The sequence below is a fragment of the Hyperolius riggenbachi genome, chromosome 11 (genome assembly GCF_040937935.1).
Source record: "Hyperolius riggenbachi isolate aHypRig1 chromosome 11, aHypRig1.pri, whole genome shotgun sequence".
In the NCBI taxonomy this organism is placed as follows: domain Eukaryota; kingdom Metazoa; phylum Chordata; class Amphibia; order Anura; family Hyperoliidae; genus Hyperolius; species Hyperolius riggenbachi.
The window spans coordinates 63,114,972-63,132,321 of NC_090656.1; the positions used below are offsets into that span (position 1 = coordinate 63,114,972).

General features: G+C 43.4%; 1 protein-coding gene across 2 annotated transcripts in view; it reads left to right on the forward strand.

The window, feature by feature from the left end:
• ZDHHC7 (zinc finger DHHC-type palmitoyltransferase 7) overlaps positions 1–17,131 on the forward strand; it is a 70,990-nt gene extending 53,859 nt beyond the window's left edge. For both annotated transcript variants that reach the window (XM_068260616.1, XM_068260617.1), the window contains exon 8: positions 4,589–17,131. In XM_068260616.1, the coding sequence (XP_068116717.1) occupies positions 4,589–4,762 (174 nt within the window). In that variant the 3' untranslated portion in view covers positions 4,763–17,131. The remainder of the gene's footprint in view (positions 1–4,588) is intronic.
• The last annotated feature ends 219 nt before the right edge of the window (positions 17,132–17,350 follow it).

A 17,350-nucleotide genomic window follows, 5' to 3' on the forward strand; every position in this document is an offset into this window, starting at 1 on the left:
GGAACTAGGATCACAAATGTTAAATTGGGTACTTCTTCTTTACTCCAATCCATCGGCTAGGGTGAGAGTAAATGGATACCTCTCTGACCCCTTCACTTTGACTAACGGGACACGACAGGGCTGCCCCCTCTCGCCTCTGATCTTTATAACAGTTCTTGAACCTTTCCTGAACAGTATTCGCAAAGATCCCAATATTAGAGGTGTTGTCATGGAAGATGGAGAGCACAGGGTGTCAGCATTTGCTGATGACCTGCTGTTTTTTCTCGCCCAGCCTAAAATCACATTACCGAACCTTATCAGCAAAATAAAGCTTTTCGGTCTCCTATCAAACTACAAAATTAATTTCACTAAATCATACGCCTTAAATATAACCTTACCTGCTGAAACAGTGGCCAGCCTTAAAAATGACTTCCCTTTTCAATGGGCTGATACTTCTATAAAATACCTAGGTATCCAGCTGCCTACTAAACTATCGCAACTATATGACTTAAATTACCCGCCATTGCTCACCTCACTCGTAGAAGACCTTAAAAGATGGGGCCCTAAACCCACTTTGTCCTGGTTTGGTAGGATAGCCTCTGTTAAAATGAACATCCTCCCACGGTTCCTATACATCAGCCAGGCTATCCCCATTTATATTCCCACGGCCTTCTTCTCAAGAATGCAAACACAAATATCACTGTTTGTGTGGGGGAAACGCCCAGCTAGACTAAAACAAGCCATTCTGTCACTTGATAAGCTCAATGGAGGCATGGGCCTACCAAATTTTCGCAAATACCACCAAGCCTCAATCTTAAGTAGAGTCTTGGAATGGTGTTTCTCTGACTCTAAAAAGCGTTGGAGGCAAGTGGAGCAGACCCAAGTCACTTTCCCGCTACACACCCTACCTTGGGTTTCTAAGCCATCTCCACCTGATCTTTATAAAACTAACCCTCTTGTTGCCGCTACCCTACTGACACTTAGGGAAGTAGCAAAACCGGGCAAATTGCTAACATCAAACCCAAGCCCACTAACCCCAATTTTGCTCAATCCAAGCTTTGATCCAGGTCTAGACCCGCTCTTCCTCCCCAATCTCCTAAATCGCAACCTCAGAATAAAAGACGTAATCTCAAATGGCAAGTGTATACCCCTGGATTCCCTTGCACTATTAACTTCTGATCAAAAAGTCCCCTTTTGGGCTCTCTTACAATTAAGGAGTTTTATCTCCTCTCTACTCAAAACACATAAAGTAGCCAGACCTCTGACAATTTTTGAACTGCACTGTATAGGCGAAAATCAACACCGACACACAGTCTCCCTACTATACAATCTATTGCTAGGCCTTGAGGTGCCCGACTCTCTCTCCTTCCAAAATAAGTGGGAATCGAGTCTGGGCAAACAGATCTCTACTGAATCATGGGACACAGCTTTGACAAATATCCATAAGGGCTCTTTAAACACTACTACCCAAGAACTGGGGTATAAGATTTTGACCCACTGGTACAAAACACCTGATAAATTATACAAGGCTAAATTGATTCCTAACGATAACTGTTGGAGATGTTCAAAAGAGGGAGGCTCTCTCCTCCATGTATTCTGGACGTGTGACAAAATTCAACCCTTCTGGCAAAAAGTCCACTATTGGGCCCGGAGGATCTCCTCTATCCACATTCCCTTCACTCCAGAAACCTACCTGCTACATATGATCCCTTTCTCCTCCAAATCATACAAAAGATGCGTGTTGATACACCTGCTAAATGCAGCCAAAGCTTTGATTCCTCTTTATTGGAGATCAGACACTGTGCCTACTATGGCAATGTGGTGGAGACGAGTGGATGGAATTGCGGACATGGAGGAGATAATCCTGGCAGCACAAGATAGGATGGATCTTTATGTAAAAACTTGGGCATTATGGTATGATTTTAAAGACTCACAGGAATATAAAGATGTGATGCAAGAAGGAACCTAAATCCATAGTGTTGTTGATGTCGGGGGTAGGGGAAACCTTTAACTCATCCTAGATACAATAGCTCCATATACACTGGACACCGCTACGTAGCCTAAAATATCACCAGATTGTTTGACTGCCGAATATATATAATGCTAACCTATGAACCTGCCATCCTGTTCACTATAAAGCCTGATGCTTATAGTTACCTTGAAGATAATGTTCATTATTAAGGTTATATTATGCTATGCCTGTTTTGTCTCACTGTTTACTATGTAATGCTACCTTTTTGAAGACAATAAAGCTTTGAAAGTGAAAAAAAAAAAAAAAGATAGGGACAAACTCAATCTAACATAAAGTAATTTTCAAAATTGTGATCAAACTTGGGAAAGTCTTAGCATAATTACAAGAGACATATGTGGAAGCATTTTAACTGTGATAAATAGTAAAATAGAGTTAAGAGAGTTTTAGGGTTGAGGCCCATTGTCACCTTAGGAACTTGGCTTTTTAAATATGTATGCCACGAGGGTATATTGCTATTATTTTTGCAAATAAGGTCTTGTAAACATCGATAGTGTACAGTGAGAAAGGAAAAAACAGAAGAAAGACACCTTTATTTGCAAACACAATATTGTCACCATACAGTGTACTGGGAACATAATCAACATTTTGTAATAACCATGCTGGATAATCAAAGAAAATTTGTGGGTTTAACTTCTAGTTAGCACTATTTATTGTAAAGCTATGATGGATGTAAATGGAGAAATAGGTTTTTTTTTTGTTCAATTTTTTTCCTTATTTTCCCTTTAAAATGCATAGAAAATAAGGTAATTACTAAACAAAATTATCACACACTAAAAGCTTAATTTGTCCTGAAAAAACAATATATAGATCAGTTAGGTGTGAAAAGTAGTGATATGTGAAAATTGCTCTCTTCCTTAAAGGAATACTGTAGGGGAGTCGGGGAAAATGAGTTGAACTTACCCGGAGCTTCTAATGGTCCCCCGCAGACATCCTGTGCCCGCACAGCCACTTACCGATGCTCTGGCCCCGCCTCGGGTTCACTTCTGGAATTTTAGACTTTAAAGAGGATCTGTAACATCAAAAGATCCCCTGGGGGGTACTCCCCTCGGGTGGGGGAAGCCTCCGGATCCTAATGAGGCTTCCCACGCCGTCCTTTGTCCCACGGGGGTCTCGCTGCAGCCCTCCGTACAAGATGACGTCATTATTTACCTTCCCGGCTCCTGCGCAGGCGCTCTGGCGGCTGTCGGCTCCGAACTACACGGAAATACCCGATCGCCGTCGGGTCTGCTCTAGTGCGCAAGCGCAAGTTTCCGGCGTGTAGTTCGGAGCGGAACGCAGCCACAGCGCCCCCACTGGAGCCAGCAAAGGTAAATATTGATTTTACAGTCGGGCCTGTCGCCGGCTGTTCGGAGGGCTGTAGCAAGACCCCCGTGGGACAGAGGACGGCGTGGGAAGCCTCATTAGGATCTTGAGGCTTCCCCCACCCGAGGTGAGTACCCCCCAGGGGATCTTTTTGAGGTTACAGAGTCTCTTTAAAGTCTGAAAATTACTGCGCCTGCGTTGCCGTGTAATTACTTCCGCTGATGTCACCAGGAGCATACTGCGCAGGCACAGACCATACTGGGCTTGTGCTATACACTCCTGGTGACGTCAGCGGGAGCAAGGACACGGCAACGCAGGCGCAGTAATTTTCAGACTTTAAAGTCTGAAATTCCAGAAGTGAAGGGGGCCAGAGCATCGGTGAGTGGCTGCGCGGGCACAGAATGTCTGCGGGGCACCATTAGAAGCCCCGGGTAAGTTCAACTCATTTTCCCCCGACCCCCCTGGCATAGTTTAAAGTGTATCCGAGGTGAACTTTTACACATTGAATAATTGTTCCTTTCCTATTGTTTATAGGGCATTCCTCAAGCCAAATACTTTTTAGTTTTTGTTTTCATACTCTAATTCCCTATAAACTCAAAAAGCCACGCCCACAGGTTTTCAGAGAGCCTTGGCAGTAGCAAGGGCTCATGGGAGCTCAGTCTGGGCAGGAGGAGGGGGAGGTGTTAATAGCCAATGATTTCAGAGGCAGATGGGAGAAGGGAGGAGGAGAGGGGATTAGGCTGATGGATCAAGATACAGATAAGCCTGCCTCTGTGTAATGTTTACAAACAACATGGCCGCTGTCATTGTATCACAGGAATAAATAATCATATTCTATTACTACTGTTTGCAGCTAGATTTGCTGTATAAACCATCTAAACTTTAAATAAGATATATAGACAAGTTACTTGTTATAGTTAGTTTTTCATCTCGGATCCGCTTTAAAAGGAAATAAATAAGGCAGCCTCCATAACCTTCTTACTTCATGAACCCTTTAAAGCGTTTATTACTATTGCATGATCCAATGACTCTTTACAGTGATGTCCCTTAAAACCCACGTGACTTAGAACTTTAGGCAGAAATGATAAAATTATGGAAACTTAGAGCCTGATTTAATGGCATTTTGAGTATTTTCTATTAATACATATTACGGTATTGATGTTGTTAATAAAGTTAATTGGCTAATAGCAAATCTGAAAGCTTAATTTTATCTGAATCAGAACTGATTACATTTTCCTGTTTTTAATTAAGTTTTTCACATATTCATCTCCCCAGGAAATCGAACGTCTGAAAAGCGAGAAGCCCACCTGGGAGCGGAAGACGAGGTGGGAGGGCATGAGGTCGGTGTTTGGCGGGCAGCCATCTTTACTCTGGATTAACCCCTTTGTAGGTATACAGATCAGACGCTTCCTCAGGTCCAGGAAAGGGGGCACCGAATTCTCTGTCTGAACCTTTTTTTGTTTTAATTCCACTGGAATCTTTAAGGATCTTTATCGACCCCTCAGTCTGATGCCTGAAACTTCGGCCCATAAATGGGCCTCATTTTAACGCGACAAGGCGACGAACAAATGTTCCACTTTGGGGAGGGGAAATTGGAGTTTTAACTTTTTAAAATTGTTTTGGAAGATCGGCATCATGCACTCGAGGGGACATTGGGACAATCTGGAAAGGCAATCGCCAGAAATCCATCATTGTGATACAGGGTTCCGAATATGTCTACCTGGAAATGTTGTCTATAACGCTGAGAAGAGTCATCAGTTTTTTTTGGTCCTTCTGCTGTTGTTTTTGTGGTTCTGTTGGGAGGTGGATCGAGACACCCCCACCCTTCAGACAATGCCTTGCTGTATAGAGGAACTTGTAATTGTCGCACATCTCTGTAACGTGACTTCCGGAGTGTCGTAGTGCTGGACTACCAGGCGCACAGGGCGGAGCGTCCTGGACTGTACCATTGCTGAAAACCTAGCTATTGGCATGCAAACCTCCACGCTGGACTCTATGCATGCGCCTTCATTGGTCTCTACCTGAAATCACTAAATTATTTAATCCCTTGTACCACTCCCCTTTCCGTTCATGAATGTATTTTTCTTGCGTACACTACAGTACACCATCCGCGTAAAGAATCATTTTAAAGGGATTGCTCCGCCCAGTGGTGATAATTGGGTGAAATGTTTTTAATTGCTCATCGAGAAGGTTTTGGGTATTTTTTGGTGATGAGATTCATCAGCTGCTCCGCAAGCTTGGTGCTGCCGCTGCTGTATCGTATGAGTTTGGTTCGCACAGTTCTTTCTCCACCCAAAACTTCTCCAACTGTTCTCCAAAGTGAAAGGCGATATACAATAGTGAAACTGCTGTGATGTACATGAATGTGATTATTCACTCTTATCAGTAGGTTAACTTCTCATTATAGTTTTACATGTAGCCATGCTTTTGTTTAGTCCTGTACAGACAGGCTGTCCCATGAGGAGGAGCAACAGGACGCACTCCTGCTGCTACTCTCTGCAGTGCTGTCTCCAGCAGGAGAATAAAGTGACTGGTTATGCATGCTGGGCGTGGCCTGTGCTGTCCTATGAGAAAGGGGGACAGGAAGCACTCCTGCTGCTGATCTCTGCAGCGCTGTCTCCAGCAGGAGAATAAACCAGAAATGTATGTATGCTGGGCGTGGCCTGTGCTGTCCTATGAGAATGGGAAAAAGGACGCACTCCTACTTCTGGTCTCTGCAGATCTCTCTCCAGCATGAGAATAAAGCATGCTGGGAGTGGTCGTGTGGCAGGTGCTGTCCTATGAGAAGGGAGAACAGGACCCCCCCCCCCCACACACACACACACACACACAGTGCCTGGAAGCAAGCAACGTTGTTATCTCTTAATAGCTAGTGCAAATATCACAGATTTTGGGATAGTCCATCTCCTCATGGGGGACTTTCAGGTATTTGTTTTTTGTTTTCTTCCAAAAGCACTTACTGAACGGCAGTTGCTTAGTCCAACTGCTGAAATAGTGTGCAAACAAATAGGGGAACCAGCTAACCTTTCCAGGGATTACTTCTGTAAAGCATAAAGGTAATACTGAGAATCTCCCATTAGGAAATGGACTAGTCCCAGATCTGCCAGTTATTAAATATCTACTGTACTGACGGCAACATCTGTAGTGCATTGCACTCTGGGAAAGTGTACATTTTATATGTATGTAGTTAACATTCTTCACCATAATGGTCCTTTAATTGGTTGATTGGGATGCTGCAGGAGATCAGAGTTATGCTAAGCTTGTTGCATAGCAGAGGTGGGGTGAGGAGAGGGAGAGATGATGCTTGATAGGAAGGATGGACCTCACCCCCCTGCAGTAGAATCTTGGGAGTTAGTAGGTAAACAACGTTTCCAGGAGGAGGTGTCTGTAGTGAGAAGGGAGCAGCACTGCATGTAAAACTATGCTGAAAATCTATACTGCTGTAGACACTGAGCAGTCTACCTGCTACATCACAAAATAGGACCAAACTAATGTTGTCTGCATATATCTGTACTGGTGCCTGCATATATCTGCAATAATCCCGTGAATTGGTTCCTATGCACCTGAAAAGCCTTTAGTTTTTTTTTTGTCTATATTTGTATGTAACGATCTGTCTTATCCCCAGCTGTTTAGCAGTCCAGTGACTAAGTTCAGACACTGAGCTGGTAAATTCCTGGGCACAAAGCTGGGTGTCACTACTGTGGTGGTGCAGTATGGCTGCATGGGTATGCTCATGGTTTATGGCATGGTAGGCTTGCCGTAGCTTCTGTGCGCTGCTGAAGGTTAATATGCCTGTGAAAGTATGATATGATTACGGGACCCTTAAAGCAAACTCTTTAAAGGCACGTTACAAATTTTGAAGAAATAAGTTATCAGAATCAATTTTAATTGGCCAAATAAATTTGTACCTACAAGGACTTTCATATGGCAGTTAATGGACATAGACAATGTGATACAAGGGCATACAGTGTAAATATTGACTATAAGACAAGGACAGTATGTAAGTTAGAGTCCTTGTCTTATAGTCAAGGACCGGGTGAGACGTGTTCATTTTTTTAGTTCTGTGCTATAATGCGGTTAAGTCCTAGCGGCTCTGGTGTGGTTTTGCATTAAAGGGAACCTTAACTGTGAAAAATAAAGTTTCACTTAGCTGGGGCTTCTACCAGACCCATGCAGCCATCATGTGCCCACGCCGGTCCTCCATGATCCTCCGTTCTCTTGCAGCCAGCTAGTTTATTTTTTTCCGACTCAGAGTTGGCAGGCCACTGCACCTGTGCAACCCTGGCAACGTGTATCCTTGCTCGCCTTGCCATCCACAATAGCATCCTACGCAGGACACTATTGCAAACGGGAACGTGAGCAAGGATATGCGTTGCCAACTAAACTAGCTGGCAGCGGAAGAGCGGAGGACCGGCGCAAGCACAGGACGGCTACAGGGAGCTGGTAGAAGCCTCAGGTAAGTGAAACACTTTTTATTTTTCAGTTAGGGCCCTTTTCCACTAGCAGCAATTGCGCTGCTGAATCGCAAAATCGCTAGTGATTTTTAAATCACTACGGTTTGCATATTAACATAGGAATCGCGGTAGGTAATTTCCACTACCGCTATTCTTTTTTTTTTTTCATGAAAGCGTGATCGCGGAGCGATTTTTGCCGCAATTTTGCTATGCACTGCATAGCAAAGTCGCAATCGCATGCACAAGGAAAATTTAGGACTTTGCTGAATCGCAGTCGCTAGCGTTTAGCGCAAACGCTAGTGATTGCTTGTGGAAAAGGGCCCTTAAGGTTCCCTTTAAGCATGGCTACCACCTAAGGGCTCTTTCACATTAGGGCAGATTTTCTGCGTTTCAACGCAAAGGATAAAGTTTGCGTTACCCAAGGTGAAATGAAAGTCCATAGACTTTCATTTTAGCTTTCACATATAACGCAGCCTTTTTGTGCGTTGCGTTCCCAGGCGCAGTTTTTTGGCCAACGCTAGCTTTATGCGTTACAATGTTAGTCAATGTAAAACGCACACTATGCGCGTTTTTAATCCGTTAACGCAGGCAATCAGTCCCAGAATGCAACAGAGGAACAATGTAGAAAGTTGAAAACTACAAGAAAAAAAAATTATCTGCGTTTTCCTATGTCCTGTAACGCATTGAAAACGGATTAAAAACGCACACTCACTGCAGTGCAACGCATATCAAAACGCATTAAAACGCATACAACAAAACGTATGCTTTGAGCGTTCTCCAACGCAAGCTCTGATGTGAAAGAGCCCTAAGGGAAAGAGCTGTTCCTGTGCCTGAAATTTTTTGTTGCAACTGTCCGGTTTCTCACACCTGAAGGCAGAAGCTGGAAGGTGGAGTGACAGGGCTAGAGGCTATCTTGATCGCTTATCCTTGTCATACCTACGAAAATGGCATTGTTTAGCATTCTTTATTGACAAAAGTAATTTCGTTGTTTGGGTATCGCCACCTTGATATAATATTGTGTAAGGGAAATATTCACCCACTTGGAACGTGCTCAGTAGCTACTGGAGGAGTAAACATAATTTGCTGACATATTGCCCAGCCTGGTTTTCGCCTATATTGTCAACTGCTGCTGTGGAACATGTGCTGGCCCCCTTTACAGCAGTATATCCTGCTGGGGATGTGATAGTCATATTTGCTTCCTGTTTTTGTCCTGGATTGAGAGTGATTGCGCTGGTTAAATAGAGATTGCCTGTGGGGGTGAAGTGACTGGGAGCCGCACCTCCTTGTTGAGTGCCGAGGGGAGGTGACTGGGAACCACACCTCCTTGTAGAGTGCTGAGGGGAGGTGACTGGGAGCCACACCTCCTTGAAGAGGGCGGAGGAGAGGTGACTGGGAACCACACCTCCTTGTAGAGTGCTGAGGGGAGGTGACTGGGAGCCACACCTCCTTGTAGAGTGTCGAGGCACCTGCCACTCAGATGTAGAGCTATATAAACTTAGGAGCCACTCACACCTATTCAAATTGGCATACTTCCTGCAGGTTTGCGTTTGACGCTCATCTTATCCTTTTCAACTGAATCGCATTTTATTCGCAATTTTTTTTTTGTGCGTTTTCACACAACAGTCATGCATTTTCCCATGTGAGATTCATATTTAATTTAAGTCGTTAAACGTGTTTGTTCCTCAAAAAAATGCATCCGATTTTAAAGTTAATTAAATACATTCTCATGCAAATTAACTTTAATGGTGTGGACAGCAAAATCGCATTTCAAAAAAATATTGAAAAAGCAAGTAAGAATCAAAGGACAAAACCTAAAAATAGCCAAATGTAATTGTAAAATGGAAGGTGGAATCGTAAGAATGGGAGTGAACGCTGCCTGAAATTGAACATCCGGGATTTGGTGAAATAATTGCTGTAGATATGTCAATGCAGTATAAAAATGGTTTGTAATTTACCATTATTAAAGTGAACCTGAGGTGAAAATAACCTGATGAGATAAACAAACAATTGTATTTATCCTCCTACTACTAAAAATATATATATTTTAAATCCCATGGTTTTATTTATTAAACATTTACAAAGTAGATTGAATGATTTGTTGTCTCAGTGGCCGTCTGTTAAGTGCCACTGTACAAATATGTGAACTATTGACCTTTTTCTATCTTCCCCTGCCCTCAGAAGTTGTATTCTGACAGGAAAACTTTTATGGCTGTAATTTGCATATCAGTGAGGTCTACTATATACCTTGACAAGGAATTGACAACACAGAAACTGTCACTTGTATGTTTGAAAATTAACACTTTCAGGCAGCAAAATAAAACAAGTAAACCAGCCTGGTTATTTTTGTTTGTGCGCTGTACATACACATGTTTATCTCATCATGTCACCTCGGATACTCTTTACAAATAATCTCAGTGTTCCTGTAGGGTAAAGACGTGCCCTAAAAGGTTGCTTACCTTAGTAGTGGGATGCCTGTGGATGACCTAGAGCAGCACTGGGCAAACTCTGAATCCGGCCCATATGTGTTGTACTTCCAGCCTGCGGATGGCTGCCAGCGTGTAATACACTGGCGTGTCATGTGACGGCCTGTTACTATGCAGGAAATGCTATGTAGGTGAGTTAACCCCTACTAATCGCCTGTTTGCCACTCTGGAGGGAGGGGGGGGGGGAGAGAGGAGGAGACCAGGCATGTTAGAAATGCGGCCAACGGTCCACAGAATGCGGCCTGGGCTGTGCAAAGTTAGCCCAGGCCTGATCTAGAGGCTTCCTCTGCACCTCTGACAAGGGCTTGTGGAAGAGAGGTGTGAGCAGCCACGCTTCTGTGCATGAAAGTGCAGGACCCCTCCCACATGCTCAGTAGCATGAGCAGCTCCTTGCTACTGCTCAGACACAAGTCATCCTTGTGTAGTGTGGTTGCACTCTTTCATGTACGGTAATAAACTCGCAGTGGGTCCCGTGTCCATCAGTAAGGGTCTGGAGCGGGAGGTGTTAGAAGCCTCTGGAGGATCTAAATTTGTATTTTCCCAACTGACCCTGAGCACAAACTGCACCTCTGTTCACGCCCCGCCCTCTGGACCTTCCTTGTAGTATGGACTGCTTAGAAATTCCCATCTATCTGAGTAATCCGCAACACTGGTGTCCTCACACCATGCATGTTGTGTTGCAGTATCATTGCAACAGTACCAAAAAGTTGCATTACACATAAGACATGCGAAGCGACCTTACAGTGAAGCATAGGGTACAATGAAAGTATGCCTCACTGCCACTGTAACCACGCACAGCATGCTGTGTGTTACCCCAACATGACCCACCACATCCAATCTGAACGTTCCATAGGAATATCATTGCATCGCCATGCTGTATTGTCCATTGCAATAGATTCATTGGGAAAGGACCCTAAGGGTGGCCACACACCACACAATTTTTAAAAAATGTATTTTCAGTTCAAGAATTACAATATATGTTTCTAATTGAGTTCTAACATTTCCAAAACCCGACCAACGAGTCACACGTGTTAAATTTTTCCCCAATTCTAAAAAACAAATTGAAAACTCTGAAATAAAAATTGCTAGGGTCTATAAATCGAGAATTTGACATTCTACCATATAACATTCAATTCAATTTGGTCAGAAAAATACACCACTCCTTTTTTCAGAAAAACAAAAACTGGAAACTTGATCACATTTCTTACAAAAAAAACTTACAATTCTTCCTTACCCACCAACTGGTTTTATTGAATTGCTATAAAATTGGATCATTATATTGTATCGTGTGTGGCCACACGCCATAACATTTTTATATTTATTTTCAATTCAACACACTTGTTTAATTTTTCCCCAATTATGAGAAAAAAAAGATTAAAAATCAGGAAAAAAATTGCTTGGGTCTTTAAATCAACAAAATGACCCAGATTTACCCAAATAAAATAAAAAGCCTTCAATTTTTCTGTACAATCAATCCTTCTTTTCAAATTGCCATGAAATTGGATCATTTTTTTTGTATTGTGTGTGGACACCTTGAGAGATTTCGCCACTTGCCTTTCCGAGCAGTGGATGGTCCCTGGTAATGCCTAGATTCCCTATTTGAGATGCAAATATTTCTGAGTTTATGCACATTTATGTAAGTTTTTATGCAATCCTATGCAGCTTGGAAATAGACCAATCAAGTCCTACCAATGTTTAAGCCGATTGGTCCATTTTCAAGCTGCAGATGTGTACATACAAATTTACATAAATTTGCATAAACTCAGAATATTTGCATCTCATAGATCATACCTAGTACCTGGGATTAAAAAAAGTATTAGAAATATCTTGGAATACTTGCCCAACCTGTGTGAGTCATTTTGGAATGCCCGTCTGTGGACACGGCTGAAACACGTGGTATTTTTACAGCGTCACGGGTCTTTAGGGTATGACCGCAGCATTCGTCCCCATTGTTACTTGCTGGATTATGAAGGGATGAACTTTTACAGGGAAAGAAACAGCACAATTCTTTCAGTAGACACTTTTCTTCCAGGATGTAGTGGTGGATGGTTAGTGAGATGCAAATAATTATGAGTTGATGAGAATTTTGTAAGGCAAATCGAATTCGACCTTGGTGGACACGCTGGTAGACTACGGGTGACTCCAGCCTGTTCTGTTCTATAAGGAGGGAGATTGAGAGGAAATCATCCCATTGCAGGGAGTACTGACGAACAATAATAGTAGTCACATGACAGCGATCCAATCTGGATCACTTAAGGGTAGACCACTTTTTCTCCTAGATGATCTTTTCACACCTTGTCAATAAAATGCCTTTTAAACAACCAGCAAGCAAGAAAATACTCAAAATAACTTTGATAGTATCACCTACTTTTTGGCACTTTTTCAATTGGAAAGTGCTGAAAAGATAAGATGAAAAATTATCTCCTAGGAGAAAACTCAGGAGCAAAAGTTAATTGAATAAGGGCCTGTGTGAGCTATAAAGAAGCGCCCTATGGATTGGAGACGTCTTATCTGCAGAAAGTCTGTTAATTCTATCCAGCTAGTGTTGTGGTTCCGATGTATCTAGATAGTTCTACAGACAACATACCGGTAACCTGCAGCCTGACCTGGCTTTTTTCCCACTGTACTCCAGCAAACAAAGACATGCCATGCTGATTGGAAGGTGCAGAGCAGCAGCACACTGATGAGTCATTACTGTGCTCTTTCTGTAAGAAAAGGCAGCGCATTAGAACAGCAGCCCCTCTGCTTCTATGCTTCTCAGTCTGAGAGCTGCCCAGCAGGGAATTTCAGGATTCATCTAATTATACGCACAATATATTTACAAGCCAACTTCACACAGGGTTTGTTTCTATGCATTTCTCAGAATATTATTTGAAACTATTTGCCAAAATGTTTTAGATTTACACAATAAGGCAGAAATGCAATGCACAGATCCCCATCGCTAACTTGCCTGCTCTCTCTTAAACACTCCCCCTCTCAGCCACATGGGCATGCAAGGGGGAAGCGATTGGCCTGTCAGTTTAAACCACACCCCCTTCCAGTTGTCTGGCAATGAGTCCTTAGTAGGATTGTGCAGATTCAGATTGGGCGTGAGCAGACATCTGTAGCTCACTAATGGAAACGTGAGGATTTTGAAACCGGTATTGTCCTTTTATTTTCTTCCAGTTTTTTGGGGGGGGAAATGATGCGTAATTAATTTAAAATACGGTTCTATTTAATGTGTATTACAAGTTGGCTGAATGTGTCAAATCCTGTCCGATTGTTGTTTGGAATGACTGTCCGCTACACGTGAATTGTATAAAACTGATGATTGTGGCTCCTGCTCTAGACTATAAACATGCAGATCTTTCAGCTTTATCTGTGAATGTACAGCCTCTGATAGGCTCATATGGGAAAGGCCACACCTCCTCCTCCTCCAATCATTGCTGAGGTGTGAAGTGGGATGGAAAATTGCTCATGTGCTGTATGATTCTATTCCTTTAACTTTCTCTATGTAAGCTGTGCTGCTGTGCTGTTCGTCAAAGGGATGTAATGGAGGGAACAATACACTATGAATTTTCTGTTTCTCAACAGTCTTACCTTTCCAACAATATTATATTTACATGTTGGTGGCTTTCTTTAAAGCACATCTGAGGTGAGAGGGATCTGGATGCTGCCATATGTATTTCATGTTGCCTGGCTGTCCTGCTGATCCTCTGCCTCTATTACTCTCTTCCCCTGAACAAGCATGCAGATCTGGTGTTTGACTGGATTAGTTTGCTCCCCCTTTTGTGTCTTGCAATTTACTATGCATTTTATTCATCATGTTACTTTTTGCCACTGTCATTACCAATTCTATTTTTTGCATCAATTCTGTACTTTACCAATTCCGTATTTTGTATATTGGTGTATACCATTGTCTATTATGTACCCCCACGTTTATTACTTTGTACAGCGCCACGGAATATGCTGGCGCTTTGTAAATCAATGATAATAATTAGGTGCATGCTTGTTTCAGGTGTGGGATTCGGACACTACTGATGTATGAAGGATCAGCAGGACAGCCAGGGAATGTGTATTAGTTAAAGAGAAAAATATGGCAGCCTGCATATCCGTCTCACTTGAGGTGTGCTTTACAGCTCATTTGAAGGGAAAATCTCATATTTGTAAATGAAATATGCCATGCATGGAGAGTGTGTATAACGCTCTACCCAATCACCTTACTTCATCCAGAAATGCTGCCCCATTTTGCCAGGAGTCCACTGTGGAAAAAAAAAACTCACGTGACTGCAGGGTAATATAACTCCTCCCATCCCGCCCCTGCAGTGCCACAGCTCCCACCCTTATTCGGAAGGTGCACATTGAGCTATGCCTCCTCAGGGGCGGGGATAGGAGGAGCCACGTTTGACTTTCAGGTGCATCTGAACTTCCTCCTTGCAGTCAGGTTGGATGTTCATTTTCACGGTAGGCTCCTGGCAGAATGGTGAGGCGTCATCAGAAGAAAATAAAGGCAGTTAGGGGGAGAGCTTTATATAACCTCTCCATTACATATTTCATTTACAGATTTACTTTTGTGCATGATGTAACATTAAAAGTTGCCGAGGAGTCACCCCGATCACTATAGACTGAGCATATTGTGATTGTCTTCACAGAGGTTACTTTCAGTTAATCAGCCGTCTGATCTGACAGTTGCAATTGATCAGAAACAATTGATTTGGCCTACTAACGGGGAAATTAACAAACTGATCAGACTAATAGAATGGATCTGAAATTCGGATCGACGGAACGATTGCTCCTTGGCAATCATCACCATAAACTGTATCTGTTCGATCGCACGGTCGATTGCTCATGAGATAGCACCGTTAACGGGCACATTTAGTCCTTTTTGTTTTCCTCACTTCGAGGTTGCTTAAATAGCAAGCATGTTACCCCTAATAAGTACAGTATAAGCCATTAGGCTGTGCATATACTGTTAGTGAAATAGCGGCGGCGTGTTTTTGAATAAAGTTGCTTTGGAACTACAGTATGTCCACTGCTCCTATAATGGGCATTTCAGTCTCAGCCCTTGTTATAGTGTCTCTGTTGAAGTTCTTCTATATCAGCAACACTGGTAATGCCTCTAAACAGTGACAATAATAAGCAGAAGCAAAGTCAATCATACAGGTTTGCTGCATTACTGATTGTATAATTTTAAACACAAAAACCATGCCCCCCAGGACTCAGCCAAGTCATTCCACCACGATGGTTCAACCACTAAGGCATCGAGGGGGTCGGGGCCACTATATAAACGCAAAATTGTCAGACAAATCGACCACCACTGGCTGCCTATGCCAAGAAACACTGTACGTCTGTACATTGCTTTAGCTCCTGGAACTGTTGAAGGTTTAGACTATAAGTAACCTGTGATAATGTAGATGGTCATCCCCTATGCTCTGTTTACATTGCCTGAATTTATTTCTGGGTCACTGTAAAGCCCGTGCAATGGAGGAGTGTTATGGGCTGACAGGTTTTTATTGCTGTTTGTGTCACCTCTTGTTAGGTGGACACACCACATAAAGCAGGAATCTCCCCAACCGAAACACAGAATGAAATAAAAACTCGAAGGACTCAAAGGAATGGCTGCTTCTTCAGCTCGAGTGCAACAATAATGCTGAAGCTGTAATCATTATTATATCGCTGTCTTGGAATAAGTATGCAGGTCTGTCCAATATTAGGAATAAGGCTCTGTTCCCACTTGAGGGGAGGAACAGACTTTTTTTTTTTTTTGTCCATCTCTGCTTCACAGTGAAAAGCTATTGTATAAATTCACACTTGTCACGCTGCAACGGATCCGCGGGATCTTTGCAGTCCGCGATAATCCTGGGCAGGTGGATGTGTTCTGCCATATAAAATATAGAGGCGCGCATCTTTCCCAGGCTACAGCCAGATCACAGCGGACCATCGGCTCCCGTAGGTCACACAAGGTCAGGCACAAAGGGGAACACAGCCTCAGACAGCATGTGCTGGATAACGTTTCACTGCCCCTACGAGCAGCTTCTTCCGTTCCCGTGGAGGAATACCGAATACCCAGACACTCGCATGCGGATAATCCACTTACTCCACCCAACAAAAGCCACTTACTGTATTATGCAGATAATAATTAAGACAGGCTGAACGCATGTATTGTCTAGGAGATATTTGGGTAAGGGTGATTATACATTACTAATTTTTGGCACTAATCTCCAGTCAATTTGATCATAATGATTGCATTTTGCAGATGCCGCAACATGCCAATTGATTGCTTTGAACGATTTCTGTATGAATTCGGTCAAAAGGATCGATCGTGCATGCTGGAAAATCTTGGCATGTGGCAGTAACAGCGTTCGATTTCCCGATGGCCGGTGGTGAGTGTTGCAGGCTGACCCGTCATACCGATGCGACTTATGTTCTTATTCCTGTGTCCAGTGCCTTTTTGAAATGCCACAGCAAGCACATGTACCATGTGACACATGGATGTCACTACATGCGCTGGTGTCATGTGATACAGGCGCTCGCAGTGTAATTAAAAAAAAGACGCCGGACGCAGGAGGAGGCCAGGAGTTGTCTCAATAGATCCCTCTCTGATCAAAGTCGATCAGAGGGATTTTTCTGATGGTCGTTTGGGGGGCAGATCAAGATTGTATGATAATCCTAAATGGGTGTCCAACCCCCATCTTCTGTATGGGGATCGTTGTTTTTCCAGCAGACTAAAAACTTGCAATTAAGTTTTCTGCATGATTTATCAACCCCGCCCAGACCCAGTGTCGTTTCCTCAACCCCGCCCAGACCCAGTGTCGTTTCCTCAACCCCGCCCAGACCCAGTGTCGTTTCCTCAACCCCGCCCAGACTCAGTGTCGTTTCCTCAACCCCGCCCAGACCCAGTGTCGTTTCCTCAACCCCGCCCAGACCCAGTGTCGTTTCCTCAACCCCGCCCAGACCCAGTGTCGTTTCCTCAACCCCGCCCAGACCCAGTGTCGTTTCCTCAACCCCGCCCAGACCCAGTGTCGTTTCCTCAACCCCGCCCAGACTCAGTGTCGTTTCCTCAACCCCGCCCAGACCCAGTGTCGTTTCCTCAACCCCGCCCAGACCCAGTGTCGTTTCCT